At 41.0% G+C, this 16,112-nt stretch overlaps 1 protein-coding gene across 1 annotated transcript in view; it reads right to left on the minus strand.

Annotated features, from left to right (window-relative positions):
- Nucleotides 1-16,112, minus strand: part of IFNGR1 (interferon gamma receptor 1) — a 90,879-nt gene that overhangs the window by 35,955 nt on the left and 38,812 nt on the right. The window contains exons 2-3 of the mRNA XM_089676229.1: nt 5,653-5,767; nt 194-363 (exon numbers count right to left, since the gene is read on the minus strand). Coding sequence (XP_089532355.1) covers nt 194-363; nt 5,653-5,767 — 285 coding nt within the window. The remainder of the gene's footprint in view (nt 1-193; nt 364-5,652; nt 5,768-16,112) is intronic.

Below are 16,112 nucleotides of genomic sequence, written 5' to 3' on the forward strand. Positions count from 1 at the left end.
ATCTGCCTGGAGTTTAGCTTAGTTATCCCAGATATTGAAGTATATAGAATACAGATATAGAACTGACCACACAATCTTATTATTATGATTCATTTAGTTAGATAATACCAGGCTGTCTAAATTCCATGGTTTAAATCTAAAACTGAACTAATGGAATAAGAAAAGATGAGAGTATAAAAACACATTTACTTACCTACACTGCTTAAACTGAACTCCATAGTTGCAGCACTACTTATATTAGATCCAACTAAAGCTTTAACTCGAAATTTATAATAGACTACAGGATCTAAATTTATCTCATGAAGGCCACAGTAGCGATGTGAAATATTCTGGCAAGTCTCAATAACCTTCCACTTCCATTCTCTGAAAAATAATTTCAAAATAAAACAGAAAATTAAAAAGCAGTAATGGTTATCGTAATTATCATTTCTTTCTGAATCCATATTTTCTAAAGTGCCCCACTTATACACAGTACTAAAAATAACAAGGTCTAGCAAAGAGGTAAAGCAAAAGTCACTTTTTTGGATTTGTTTAGTTACCATTAGCTATTATTTAAAAGAGAAGGAAGAACCATCAGACCCATGTCACCTAAAATCATGAAGATCTGGGTGTATGGCAGTAGAGACAAATGCTTTTGCCACTATGGCCCAAAAGAGAGCATAAACACAAGTTACATATAGTTTTACCTTTCAGTAAGGATCGTATGACTAAGGGACTAGGCCTTTAGACATATGATCAGCACGGAATGGCACATTTAGCAGCAGGTAACTACTGCAGTAGTTGCAATCAACTGGAAAAATTCAACCAAGCCAACCAAAGTTTAAGCTGGTCACCCAGTGATGTCTGCTCATTTTTATGGGTGAAATTATAATAGGTCTCCTAGGGTCTTTGGACATCTTTATTGTTCAGTTAAAACACCATTTTATAATGGATAGTTAAAATGGTTGTAAAGCCTAAACAGTGTTACCCTAATGCATTCTGTGCATTATGGTAAAAAAAACAGTAAAGCAGTTCACATATAGTTGGGTTGGCGCAGCGCTCTCAACAAAAACATGTACTAAACTGAAATATACAAAAAAATTCTTAAACTTGCTTCAGGTGGTCACCAGTTATTACTTTGTTAAATTGTGAACTATCTGGTGTTACCAGCTATCACCTTTTAAAACTCAAATTCCAACATTATATATGTATCCACCTCTCCCTTTAACAAACCACTTACCAGATCTTTATGACCTGTTATATAAACAGGTCCAAAGTGCTTTAACACCCTTTATTTCCTCCATTTTGGCTCCATATGGCACATTCTCCAGCTCTGCCTTCAAATATATACTAAGGAATTATCAGGACAGAGACCGCAATAGTGTAGTACTTTTTATTTTACCACACACTAAAATGATCCTGAAGACGTCACACGGACAAAATTAGCTGGGCAGAGCCACACTGACATCACATATGGTTGTGTCATTTCCGGCTGCTGAATCACACAGCATTTTTCCTGGGACCTGGAGGTGCGATTGATTCTCAATGCTACTCGAATTTGACAGCCTGTAAGTGCATTTTAATCTGGAGAAGATGTCATATGGCGCCAAACTGGAGGAAATAAAGGGTGTTAATAAAGCGCTGTGGACCTGCTCAAAAAAATTAAAGGAACACTTTTTAATCAGAGTATAGCATCAAGTCAATTAAACTCCTGAGATATTGATCTGTACAGTTAATTAGCAGAGGGGGTTGTTAATCAGTTTCTTTGGTGCTAACAAAATAAACAACAGGTGCACTAAATGGGCAACAATGAGATGACCCCCAAAACAAGAATGGTTTTACAGGTGGAGGCCACTGACATTTTTTTTCCTACTCATCTTTTCTGATTGTTTTTCACTAGTTTTGCATTGGGCTAGGGTCAGTGTCACTACTGGTAGCATGAAGACATACCTGGACCCTAAAAAGGTTGCACAGGCAGTCCAAATCCTCCAGGATAGCACATCAATACATGCCATTGCCAGATGGATTGCTGTGTCTCCCAGCACGGTCTCAAGAGCATGGAGGAGATTCCGGGAGACAGGCAGTTACTCTAGGAGAGCTGGACAAGGTCCTTAACCCATCAGCAAGACCGGTATCTGCTCCTTTGTCCAAGGAGGAACAGGATGAGCACTGCCAGAGCCCTACAAAATGACCTCCAGCAGGCCACTGGTGTGAATGTCTCTGACGAAACAATCAGAAATAGATTTCATGAGGGTGGTCTGAGGGCCCTACATCCTCTAGTGGGCCCTGTGCTCACTGCCTGGCACCACAGTGCTCGATTGGCATTTGCCATTGAACAGCAGAATTGGCAGGTCCACCACTGGTGCCCTGTGCTTTTCACATATGAGAGCAGGTTCATCCTGAGCACATGTGATAGATGTGAAAATGTTTGGAGAAGCCGTGGAGAATGTTATGTTGCCTGTAATATTGTTCAGCATGACCGTTTTGGTGGTGAGTTAGTAATGATCTGGAGAGGCATTTCCATAGAGTTACGCACAGACCTCTACAGGTTAGACAATGGCATCCTGACTGCCATTAGGTATCAGGATGCAATCCTTGGACCCATTGTCAGACCCTACACTGGTGCAGTGGGTTCCTCCTGGTCCACGACAATGCCTGGCCTCACGTTGCGAGAGTATGCAGGCAGTTCCTGGAGAATGAAGGAATTGATACCATTGAATGGCCCCCATGTTCGCCTGAACTAAATCTAACAGAACACCTCTGGGATATCATGTTTCAGTCCATCTGACAATGCCAGGTTGCACCTCAGACTGTCCAGGAGCTCAGTGATGCCCTGGTCCAGATCTGGGAGGAAAAAACCCCAGGACACCATCTGTCGTCTCATTAGGAGCATGCCCCCAATGTTGTTGTATGGCCCCCACGTGCATACAAGCACATGGGGGCCATACAAACTACTGAGTACCATTTTGAGTTGCTGCAATGACATTTCAGCAAAATGGACTAACCTGCTGCATAATTTTTTCACTTTGATTTTCGGGGTGTCTTTGAATTCAGTCCTCTGTATGTTGATAATTTTTATTTCCATCAAACAATGGGGTATCCTTACATTTCTAACACATTACACAGTCTATTTCAGTATACATATCCAGCATGATATGTTTCCCCTTTGAGATATGATATGTTTTCAAAGTGTTCCTTTAACTTTTTTGAGCAGCGTATAACAGGTCATAAGGATCTGGTGAGTGGCTTTTCTCTAAAGGGAGAGGTGGAGAGCACTTTTTGGCACGATGGAAAAACACTATTAATGGAAGCACTTCATTTGGATTGGTTATATATTGGACATTGAGAAGTTTTACACAGCACTAGCACTTTACAATACAGGACTGGTGGAAGAGGATTTATAGTTGATGTATAAACACTGCACCCATTTATATGTATATTGTAATTTAAAGCTAATCTAAATGGATGGTTAATGTTGGAATTTTAGCTTTACAAGGTAATAGCTGGTAACAGTATATCACTAATTTGACATGCAGCCTGTATTCATGGCTGGAGCTGGCGGCTTTACTTGTCTATGTGAATACCTCCTTAGTGTCGGGCATGACACATGGCAATGTGAGTGCATCTATGATGGTTTTTATTAATAAATAATAGATTGTTTTACGCTATGAAGTCTTCCTTTCTGTTTTTGACATGTTGGCAAATGGTCTGGAACTGTGAGAACCTTGCATTGATGAAGAGAGTGGATCTATTAACGCATCGTTGGCTGTTGCATAGTGCCCCAACAGGATTGGAAGTGGATTGCACTGTATATGATATCTTTTAAAAGAACAAATTTTTACTTCGTATTTTAAGTCGTGTTGAGGTGAGCCATTTACTTGAAAAGGGGAAGGACACTGGGTGCTTTGACATCACACCTTTATGCAAAGAAAAAAATTTATTTCACTATATTTTTATTTTCTGTACATATTTCACTTGATGGTGGACATTAACCGACCGCCCTATAGCAGAAACACTGCTACAGGGTGGCACGGGTGCGCAAAATCACATGTTGCATTTCCGGGTGATTTTGCATCTCCGTCATTTGCGGCCGCGTCTGTCCTGGCCGATGATTACCAAGCATCTCCGACGGGGAGAACTGTCTGGTTTGTCAGCTCGTGCACACTGTTTTGGATGGCTGTGTACAGCACCGCAATGCAAAGCAGTGTGCTTACAGTGAAGTACACAGACACAAGTGAAACAGCACACAGTTAACCCTTTGATCGCCCCTCATGTTTACCCCTTGCTGCCCAGTGCCATTAGTACAGTGTCAGTGCTTTTTTTTAGCACTGATCACTGTATTGGTGTCACTGGGGATGTCAGTGACACCAAGTCAGTTCTCCCCAGTGTCAGAATGCCCGTCGTAGTCCCGCAATAAATCACGGATCACCGCCATTACTAGTAAAAATAAAAAAATAAATCCCAGTATATATATCATTTGTAAATGCTATAACTTTCACGTAAACCAATTAATTTACATGTATTGGGACTTTTGTTAGCAAAGACATGTAGCAGAATACATTTTGGCCTAAATTTATGACGAAATTTGATTTCTTAAATTTGTTTACTGGGTATGTTTAATAACAAGTCAAAAATATAGTTTTTTTCTCAAAATTGTTGGGTTTTTTTATAGCACAAAAAATAAAAACACATAGGCGATCAAATACCACCAAAAGAAAGTCATATGAAAAAAAGGACGTAAATTTAATTTGGGTGCAGCGTTGCATGACCGTGCGATTGTCAGCTCAAGTAACGCAGCATCGTAACACAAAAAATGGCCTGGTCAGGAAGGGGGGTAACTCCTGAGGAGGGCAAGTGGTTAAGGACTTTGTTTTTGTTAATTTGCTTTTAGGGATAATTATTATAAACACATTGTTTGTGAACTGAGCTGCACAATATTTTGAAAGTGAATATTTTGTTACATGTTGATACATTTTACTCAGTATTATGTTAATACTTTTTCTTGTTTTAGATAGTTTAACACTTGATATTTTGGGAGCAGTCATACACCTATTTGTATGCAAACAGTACCAACAGCAGATAATGAATTGTATACAAATAGCACCAGCAAGGTTTCCACTATATTTTTTAGGTTTTGTTTCACACTTTGCACTAAAGTTAAACTTGCTTCATGTGGTTACCAGCTATTACTTTGTAAATTGTGAACTATTAAGAATTTTTTTTAAATTCAGTATATTTGTTTAGTATATGTTTTTGTTGAGAGCACTGCACCAACCCAACTATATTTGAACTGCTTTAATTTTTTCCATTTGGAAATAGGAGGTGTACAGAAGCTTACAACACTCACAACACATTTTACACATTATTGCCAGAGGCTCATTGTTTTATATTTAAGGTAAAAAATGTTTAGGCTAAAGTATCACCCCCCCACACTTACCCAAGCCCTCACTTGAACCAGCACAGTGCCCAGTGGCTCTCCTCTTCTCCACTCTCAAAGGCTTGGCTGAGAGCAGCAGTAGCCATTGGTTCCCAATGCTATCAGTCGAATCCTGTGACGAAAGAGTAGGGGGCGGGGCCGATCGAGCATGCAGGTGTGCCACCATAGAAAACTGCTGCCTATGGTAGCACACCAAGAACAGGAAGAGACTTTAAAATCACTTCAACAATACTTACAATTCTTCTAATCTTTCCACACAGAAATAAGGTTTAAGTTCCATTCTACTGTAGTTCCAGTGCAAAGTTGTGTTAAGATTATATGAATAAACCATCAAGTTGAAAGGTTCTGGAACTGTAAAGAGAAAAAAAGAAACATAACAAATTCATATTAGTATGTCTGTGTTTACATTTAAAGCATCATTCTTTATATGGTTTTGGAAGTGTTTAAAATAAGTGTTTGAAACAAGTTACATGTTCCACCTGTTTTAAGGGTGGAATGTGTAACATGTTCCCATAGCCGCAGCGGCGCCCGCAGCCCCCCCTCCGTCTGACACATAGTTCGAGGAGAAGTCTGCCCGTACTATCTATCAAATTTGAAAACAGCATGGCCATGCGGGGCTCTGCCCACTCAGCCGCATCATTCATTCACGGACTTCCATGAATGAATGAACTGCAAGTCCTGACAACCTTAGCGGCTGTTGGCTTGTAGTTTGCAATGCCGTGGTAGATCATTGAAGCTTCCTGTCAGAATATCTCCTTGACCATATATCCCGTACGGCAAGCAGATATTTTGACAGGTCTGCAGGAGACCTGTGTGGTATCAGCGAGCTACTGATCACGGGTGAAATGTTTTCTAGGCTCCTGTAGACAAAAATAATAAATGCACATTTTGTTACCTGCAAAAATGTGCATTTATTATTTTTGTCAAAAAGGTGAACTTATCCTTTAACTGGTTTCCTGTAAGATACAGTAACAAGATAGCAAACATCAGACAATAATGTGTTCTCTTGTTTCCATAGAGAATTCATATGACTACTGAAATAGATTCAAATTGTTTGTCAAACTAGAAGAAATGTTATAAATAGCCTCATGCTAAATAATTATTTGTGATTGCAGATGTCTGTCCTTATCTTTTGAATTGTGCACAGCACACTACATTTGTGTAAAAATTAAACTGCTACTCCCCACTAGGTCTCACACATACAGGGAATCACCTCACCTGCAAAACTCAATACCTCACATGCAAAAAGAATGTAAGTGCTAAAATAAATCCAGAACTAGTACCATGCAGATCTAGCAATGCTTATTAACCGCTCTACCGCCACCCTATAGCAGATATACTGCTACAGGGTGGCAGGGGTGCGCAAAATCCCGTATATATACGTGATTTTGCATTTCCGGTTAGGGGGCGTGCATAGCAGAGCCATACAAAGCAGTGTGCTTACAGTTGAAAGCGCACACACACAACTTACAGTAAAACAGCACACAGTTAACCCATTGATTGCCCCACATGTTAACCCCTTCCTGCCCAGTGCCAATAGTACAATAGCAGTGCTTTTCATCAGCACTGATCACTGTATTGATGTCACTGGGGATGTCAGTGACACCAAGTCAGTTCCCCCTATTGTCAGAATGCCCACTGCAGTCCCGCAATAAGTCACTGGTCGCCGCCATTACTAGTGAAAAAAAAAATTACAGTATATATACCTCCATTTGTAAACGCTATAACTTTCCCGTAAACCAATTAATTTACACATATTTGGATTTTTTTTTAGCAAAGACATGTAGCAGAATATATTTTGACCAAAATTTATGACGAAATTAGATATTTACATTTCTTTATTGAACATGTTTAACAGCAAAAAGTCAAAAATATTGTTGTTTTTTTTACTTAAAATTGTTGGTCTTTTTTTTTTTCATAGCGCATGTTACGGAGATAAGAAATATTTTATTTTTGTGTTTTGTTGAAATCCATAAGTATGTCAGCAGTCAGCTTGTCTGCTTAAATTTTGGAGTTCCTCTGCCCCGCAGGGGGTGGGAGATGAGGTTGATCTCAGCAGGGAGCGCAGACAGCATGTTGTCCTGTGGCTGTGAAAAGCCAGACATGTCGGAACTGGGGGATAGCTGCTTGCTGTCCCTATGGGGGGGAAGAATGGGCAGAGCTTGAGTCAAGATGGACAGAGCAGCTCACGGCTGCAGGCCTTGCTAGATGCATTGAACTAGGCTTTTTGCACTGCTGGGACATGTGGTTCTACACTGCCTGTGTGGTCTTGAAGCTGCGGCCAGGACACACAGCCCTCCAAAGATCCGTGCGGACCTGGTGCCTACTTGCCTAGACGTTCTCTGCTGAGGCCACTGCTGGCTAGGGAGTCCCTGAATTGCTACCTTGTGCCAAGGACTTAACCCTCTCTACTCTCGTCTCCCTGTTGTGTGTCCATCTGTACTTAACCCATTGCCTGCCTGAGCCTACCTTCCTGTTGTGTGCTCACCTGGACTTAACCCATCGCCTGCCAGAGCCTACCTTCCAGTCGTGTGCTCACCTGGACTTAACCCACTGCCTGCCAGAGCCTGCCTTCCTGTTGTGTGCTCACCTGGACTTAACCCATTGCCTGCCAGAGCCTGCCTCCCTGTTGTGTGCCCACCTGGACTTAACCCGTTGCCTGCCAGTCTGCCACCCCGCTGTGTCCCACTCAGACTTAACCCATTGTCTGCCAGTCTGCCACCCTGTTGTGTGCTACTCGGACTTAGCCTATTGCCTGCCAGAGTCTGCCTCCCTGTTGTGGGCCCAGACGGTGCTACGGACTAATTCCCCTTTGTTGCCTACCAGAACTTGGTGATCCTTGTCGTGTGTCCCACCCTGTGGTACGAACGCAACTTTTGTTTTGCCAGAACCTTGCTATACTCATCGTATGCCCTCCAAATCACTCAATAAAAGCCTTGTGTGCCCCACTGCTCTCCGCGTGTGTTGTGTCCCACCTACACCTCCGTCACAGCGCAAAAAATAAAACTGCACAGGTGATCAAATACCACCAAAAAAAGCTCTATTTGTGGGAAAAAAAGGACGTAAATTCAATTTGGGTGAAGCGTTGCATGACCACGCAATTGTCAGTTAAAGTGACGCACTGCCGCAAGGCAAAAAAATGGCCTGGTCTAGAAGGCGGGGGGGGGGGGGGGGGGGTAAATCCTCTTAAGGGCAAGTGGTTATTAATTCATTATTATTATTACTAATAATAATAATATAAGCATTAGGCCTCTTTCACATAGGAGTACTTAACCATACACTTGTGCGAGGGTCATGTTTGTTTGCGCAGGAGTCCTGTACATCCAACTGTGGAGAATCCCATTCATGTCAATTGGAATGGAGTGGCTGCACAGACACAGCCACTTGCAATTTGACAGCCGTATGGATGTGGATGCGAGTCCCCGAATGCAGATAGTTTGCGTTTAGTACCATACACCTGTGTGTATGTTGAATTGGGAGCAGCCGCTGTGTCTGTGGAGCCACTGTGTCCCAACTGCCATGCATGCGGCTGACTAAATGGGACACCTGTGAATCCCCATACGGGCAAACACAACCCTCGCACAGGTGTACTCTTAAGTATACCTGTGTGAATGAGACCTTGTTGTAAATTATCTGAGAGCTCAGACTAATCTGTCTTGTGTGCATACACCAGGTATGCTTGTCCCAAGTACTGTTACCAAAATTGCAAGTTGTGTTTCTGTGTGGGAATGCTCTAAGTGCTCCATCCCTGTGTTCCAAGGTGATGCATGCTTTGTTTCTGTGATCTCTGACTACATTTGCTGAGTAAGTGTGCCCTGTCTGTGCTCACATTGTGCAAGCTGTGTGTGCTCTAACTGTGCATGTTTTGCAAGTGCTCTGGGTGTGCAATCGCTCAAAAAAGTATGTACTCCCATGGGAGCACAGAATGATTATGAAAAGGAAGGGCAGCAGCACAGGAGACTGAAACACTACAAAGAGAATAGGGGATGCAGGGGAAAGGGAGGGGGGTGCAAAACTGGGTACCTAACCAGAGAGGAATGAGGAGCAAGAGCACTGAAGGTGTTAAGATGATTATGTAACCCTTCAGTACAGGTGATAAGGCACAGAATGTGTTCTATAAAGGTAAGCAAGGAGGGGGACTTGCACACTGAGGAGAATACAAAAAAAGAAGGAATATGTTTGGAATGATGCCAATCCACAGATGCTCCAGATTCTGCCTGCTCCAGTTTTGTTAATGCCCCCCCATCCCAGTGTATATTTTTCTTTTTCAAGTACAGGGGATAGTTTACAGAGTGATCACTGGGATAGGCAATCACAAACTATCACAGCTAGGCAGTACCGAATTTATAAGGGGCAACTTCCCTGGTCCCCCCGGGCAAAGGGGCCTCCCCCTATACCAGCCTTTCAACCAGGGTGCCTTCAGGTTTCATCAGGGGTGCCTTGGCAAAATACCTAAAAATTGCCAAAAAATTTTTATACAGACCAGCAAGGGTTTTTATTGTGCACCATTACAACCTTTCAGCTGCCTGGGTACTAACAACCAATGGCATCATCGGTTGATAAGGAGAGTGTCAGGCCCCTGCACAGCATCCTTGTTTGTCCCTCCCTTGCCAATCTCAATTAGCACTAGGTTTAAATTTGCTGAGTGAGAAGACAAAATGAGGAAGTAGAGAAACATTGGAATAGTAGTCAGTGCCATCGTGCAAAAGTGTATTCTCTGTAAAAATAAAACACCTCTTAATTTGGGTGTCCTATGTGTGTGGATGTTGCTGCATTATGTAAAACTATTAGTTTAGTTTTTTACATTTTAGAATGGGGTGCCTTGAGATTGTGCAAAATTATTAAGTGTGCCTTGCCTATAAAAAAGGTTTATAAACACTTCTCTATACAAAAAATATATGAAATATTAAAAAAAAAAGATAAAAATAGAAAATAAAATGATGTAAAATTTATAATAAAGACAAAAATTACTTCTTTTATTAAACGTTTCTTGGTGAGGAATATTTTACTGGCCATCATTTGTAAAAGTTTTTACCCTGGACTGGCATATTGTAGTTTTTAAAAAGTAATTTTAGTGGCTCAAGCGCACCACACAAAAAGCACTATGACTGCGTGTCCTCAGAATGACGTTGTTTTTTGCATTTTAAAAATGTGTGACTGTCGTTGAGAACATAAACTAACTATGTATACGGAGAACCCTGAACCTGAAGTTCCCCGCCCCCCATGTCTAAATTTGGCTCTACCTTCGGGCTCCCGATCATTAGAACTGGTTGTAGATCAGTGATCTGCCTGCCCAAAGAGAGTCAATTACACCTGTTTGCAGAGGAAAGGATGCCTGATTGAATTTCCTGAGAAGCCCGTCAGTTCTTATGGATGTTCGTCAGCAACAGAAAAAGCAATTAGGTCCTGTTCGCAGATCGGATAGTTTGCGGCTCCAACTGTTAGCCTGTTGGGGATTTTGCTCTACCATGGAATCAGTTTCTATTACTGGGGAGCACTAGACTACCTGTGTGGTAAAATACAACCTATAATTGGCGAGACATGGCCAGTGTAGACAAGGACTTTATTTTGCAAGGATTGAGGTGCCTGGGCCCAGCAGTAGGTTCCTCCAGGTCTGCTGGCCAGATAATTTGTTCGTAAGTCACCAAGTTGCAAGGTTATTTTCCGGTTTTATTTCTTTTGTTTTTCTGTTTTGACTCATATACATCATAGTGTATACAGTCTTTGTAAATATATTGCACATTCAAATATCCTAATAAAAGAAAAAACATTAGAAAAAAAGAGTTGACGGAGCATCCCAAATTCATCTACGAGAAAGCCAAAGCTTTAAGAAATATGATAGTGAAAAATGTCATAAATCCATCCTCTAGAGGTAGCAATTTGTGAATTTAAAGGGGTTTTATAGATGTAAAAAGTGCATAGCATGCAGAACTAGCAAACAAAGATAGAAAAAGAACCAGCTTTCAGTCCAATGTCAATAATAGAAGGTTCCAAAATAATTAATTGATATCGTGCAAAAGTACCCATGTTACTTATGTATTGGAGTGTCCATGCCACTTCCAATACGTGGATAGAACAACTACAGAGCTAAGGAGAAGAGTGGGAGAGCATATGAATAACATTAGGAAAGGATATACCCAGCATAGAGTATCCAGACATTTTAAAGAATGCCATGGGAAAGATGCAAGTCATTGGAGAGGACAAAATAAAAAACAAATAATATCCCAAAATGATACTTTTTTTTTAAAGTATGTTTTAGATGCGCTTAGTAAACTTATTTCACCTTTGTTTAATATCATATACCAATCGATGTAAATCGTTTGGGGAATTGGAAGGTGGAATATTAATATAGAGGTTAACAACAAACTGGTAGATGGTTGTGGATGGTAACAACCTTGTTGCCTTATGAACAGTAGTATAAAAAGCTGTATAAATAATTAGCAGCACACATGGAAGATAATTGGTATGTAAACAGTTAATCAAGTGAGAGCTTCCTGTAACACCTCCTGATGATATCAGCATGACAACAGGTATGTCGAGGCGGAGCTACAGGAAGTTAAGATCTGGTGACCCGGAAGTGGTGAGATACGCTTGTAGTGTGGAGCGGTCTGAGCGTTGTTAGGCAGGGCGAGCCCGGCATAACATTGAGTGTTTAAACCCAAGTGCAGGGCGTAATGCACTATGAAATATGAGCAGATTTACTGATGGTTTTATATTTCTGATGTGAAATTTTAATAAAGCGTATTTTACACTATTGGAGTCTCCTTCTCCCCTTTTAATACATGATACCTCTAGCGAAGTTACAAATGAGGAGCATGGTGGATTGACATACTGGAGTGGGGGAATCTATATATACAAACAAGCGCATATAGACCAACTCTTAATTGAGAAGGTCATGGCTGTCTGGTAAGTTGTCAGTGGTGGTGGTGGTACAAGAAGGTCCAGTGGAACACAAGGAGCATGAAGTGGTGGGTTTGCATGAAGCACTTTATTTCACAGAAGTTATACATTATAGTACTTTGTTGTGCAAGAACTGTTGCACTTTATGGATAATGGTCTAATTTACAGGATATATATGAAGTAGTCATAAATTCAATTAGTCACAAGTTTATACAAATATGAATCACATGTGGATATATGTTGTTTCGCACTTTATTTACTTTGCACTTTATATCATGCTTTATAAGCGCCGTATATTGTGGTTTATATTTGTCTTTGCAAATCATTGTGTATATTACAGCAGATATTGTGCACAGGGGGAGTTAATAGAGCGCAGGTGTTTTGGTTATATGTAAAGTTATCACAATAGTTAGCTAGGGTGTGTCCATTCTGTTTTCTTGCAGGAGATCTGCATTCTACAATTTATCCCCCCCCCCCCCATCATAACCTTTTTTTTTCTGTGAATGGGTACCTACTTCTGACAGCAACCTCCCCGCCCACAACCTCCAAGGACACATCACATGTCCCAGGAGACTGCGGGACCATTGAGAATGTGCAGCACATCTTGCACTTGCGAAGTGGCAATACAGCTGTGCACCACCAGGAATTCACAGCCTGCTTCCCACAAGCAAGATGGCATCACCAGGGACCCAAAGACTAGCCTAGAATCAGCCCATTTGATGATAGTGCTGGATCCTTGGGCTGCTAAGTGTCTGTATCTTCAAAGTCAGCAGCTACAGTATTTGTAGCTGCTGACTGTTATTTTATTTTATTGTATAAATGACCAAAGGTCCTCTTTAAATATCTCTGAACTTTAAGCACTTGCCCTCTAGAGGATTTAACCTCCTTCCTGACCATTTTTGCATTACGACGCTGCGTTACTTTACTGACAATTGCGCGGTCATGCAACACTGCACCCAAATGAAATTTAAGTCCTTTTTTCCCACAAATACAGTTTTCTTTGGTGGCATTTTATTGCCTTTGCTAATTTTATTTTTTGCGCTATAAACAAAAAAAGACAGACAACTGTGAAAAAAAAAAACTATATTTTTTACTTTTTGCTATCAAACATGTCCAATAAAAAAATTTTTAAAAATCAAATTTTGTCATAAATTTAGGACAAAATGTATTCTGCTACATGTCTTTGATAAAAAAAAAATCCCAATATGTGTAAATTAATTGGTTTATGTTAAAGTTATAGCGTTTACAAATGGCGGTATAGATACTGGAATTTGTTTTTGTACTAGTAAAGGCAGCGATCAGCGACTTATAGCGGGACTGCGGTGGGCATTCTGATACTGGGGGAAACTGACTTGGTGTCACTGACATACCCAGTGACACCAATACAGTGATTCAGTGCTAGTAAAATGCACTGACACTGTACTAATGGCACTGGGCAGGAAGGGGTTAACATCTGGAGCGATCAAAGGGTTAACTGTGTGTGTTTTACTATGAGGCTGTGTCTGTGCTTTCCACTGTAAGCCCACTGCTTTGTATGGCTCTGCTATACAAAGAGGTGTGCAGGAGCTGACAGGGGAAAAAGCAAGTAATCACCAGCCAGGACCTGGTGATTGACAACTGAGACCACAAATGGTGGTGTGGCCAGGACTTGTGCACGCCCCCTACTCGCAAATGCAAAATCACACACATATATACAGTGGGGATCGAAAGTTTGGGCACCCCAGCTAAAAATTTGTATTAATGTGCATAAAGAAGCCATGGAAAGATGGACAAATCTCCAAAAGGCATCAAATTACAGATTAGACATTCTTATAATATGTCAACAAAAGTTAGATTTTATTTCCATCATTTACACTTTCAAAATAACAGAAAACAAAAAAATGGCGTCTGCAAAAGTTTGGGCACCCTGCAGAATTTATAGCATGCACTGCCCCCTTTGCCAAGCTGAGACCTGCCAGTGTCATGGATTGTTCTCAATCATCGTCTGGGAAGACCAGGTGATGTCAATCTCAAAGGTTTTAAATGCCCAGACTCATCTGACCTTGCCCCAACAATCAGCACCATGGGTTCTTCTAAGCAGTTGTCTAGAAAACTGAAACTGAAAATAGTTGACGCTCACAAAGGTGGAAAAGGCTATAAGAAGATAGCAAAGCGTTTTCAGATGTCAATATCCTCTGTTCGGAATGTAATTAAGAAATGGCAGTCATCAGGAACAGTGGAAGTTAAAGCAAGATCTGGAAGACCAAGAAAAATATCAGACAGAACAGCTCGCAGGATTGTGAGAAAAACAATTCAAAACCCACGTTTGACTGCACGATCCCTCCAGAAAGATCTGGCAGACACTGGAGTTGTGGTACACTATTCCACTATAAAGAGATACTTGTACAAATATGGTCTTCATGGAAGAGTCATCAGAAGAAAACCTCTTCTACGTCCTCACCACAAAAATCATCGTTTGAACTTTGCAAATGAACATATAGACAAGCCTGATGCATTTTGGAAACAAGTTCTGTGGACCGATGAGGTTAAAATTGAACTTTTTGGCAGGAATTAGCAAAGGTACGTTTGGAGTAGAAGGGGCACAGAATTTAATGAAAAGAACCTCTGTCCAACTGTTAAGCATGGGGTTGGATCAATCATGCGTTGGGGTTGTGTTGCAGCCAGTGGCACAGGGAACATCTCACGAGTAGAAGGAAAAACGGATTCAATAAAATTTCAGCAAATTTTGGATGGTAACTTGATGCCATCTGTGAAAAAGCTGAAGTTAAAGTGAGGATGGCTTCTACAAATGGATAATGATCCTAAACACACCTCGAAATCCACGGGGGATTACATCAAGAGGCGTAAACTGAAGGTTTTGCCATGGCCTTCACAATCTCCTGACCTCAACATAATTGAAAATCTATGGATAGACCTTAAAAGAGCAGTGCGTGACAGACAGCCCAGAAATCTCAAAGAACTGGAAGACTTTTGTAAGGAAGAATGGGCAAAGATACCTCAAACAAGAATTGAAAGACTCTTGGCTGGCTACAAAAAGCATTTACAAGCTGTGATACTTGCCAAAGGGGGCAGTACAAGATATTAACTCTGCAGGGTGCCCAAACTTTTGCAGACGCCATTTTTTTGTTTTCTGTTATTTTGAAAGTGTAAATGATGGAAATAAAATCTAACTTTTGTTGACATATTATAAGAATGTCTAATCTGTAATTTGATGCCTTTTAGAGATTTTTCCATCTTTCCTTGGCTTCTTTATGCACATTAATACAAATTTTTAGCTGGGGTGCCCAAACTTTCGATCCCCACTGTGTGTGTGTGTGTATATATATATATATATATATATATATATATATATATATATATATATATATATACACACATACATACATACACACACACACACACGTGATTTTGCGCACCCCTGCTGCCCTGTAGCAGTATTTCTGCTATAGGGCAGTGGGATAGCGGTTAATGGACATTTGGAATTATGCCACTAGGTGGCAGTTCTGAGTATGATTCTAAGAATCGAAATTACAACTGCTATTGCCTTATTTATGTTATCAGAAAGGACATAATCTAGGGCAGGGGTGGGCAACTGTGGCCCTCCAGCTGTTGGTGAACTACAAGTCCCATCATGCCTCTGCCTTTGGGAGTCATGCTTGTAACTCTCAGTTTTGCAATGCCTCATGGGACTTGTAGTTCTGCAACAGCTGGAGGGCCACAGTTGCCCACCCCTGATCTAGGACAATATCTCCAAACCATGGCCTGGGGGGCAGAATGCGGCCCTCTGCTTGCCTTA

The sequence above is a fragment of the Staurois parvus genome, unplaced genomic scaffold (assembly GCF_062004578.1).
Source record: "Staurois parvus isolate SC_StPar_1 unplaced genomic scaffold, SC_StPar_1.0 ptg000165l, whole genome shotgun sequence".
In the NCBI taxonomy this organism is placed as follows: domain Eukaryota; kingdom Metazoa; phylum Chordata; class Amphibia; order Anura; family Ranidae; genus Staurois; species Staurois parvus.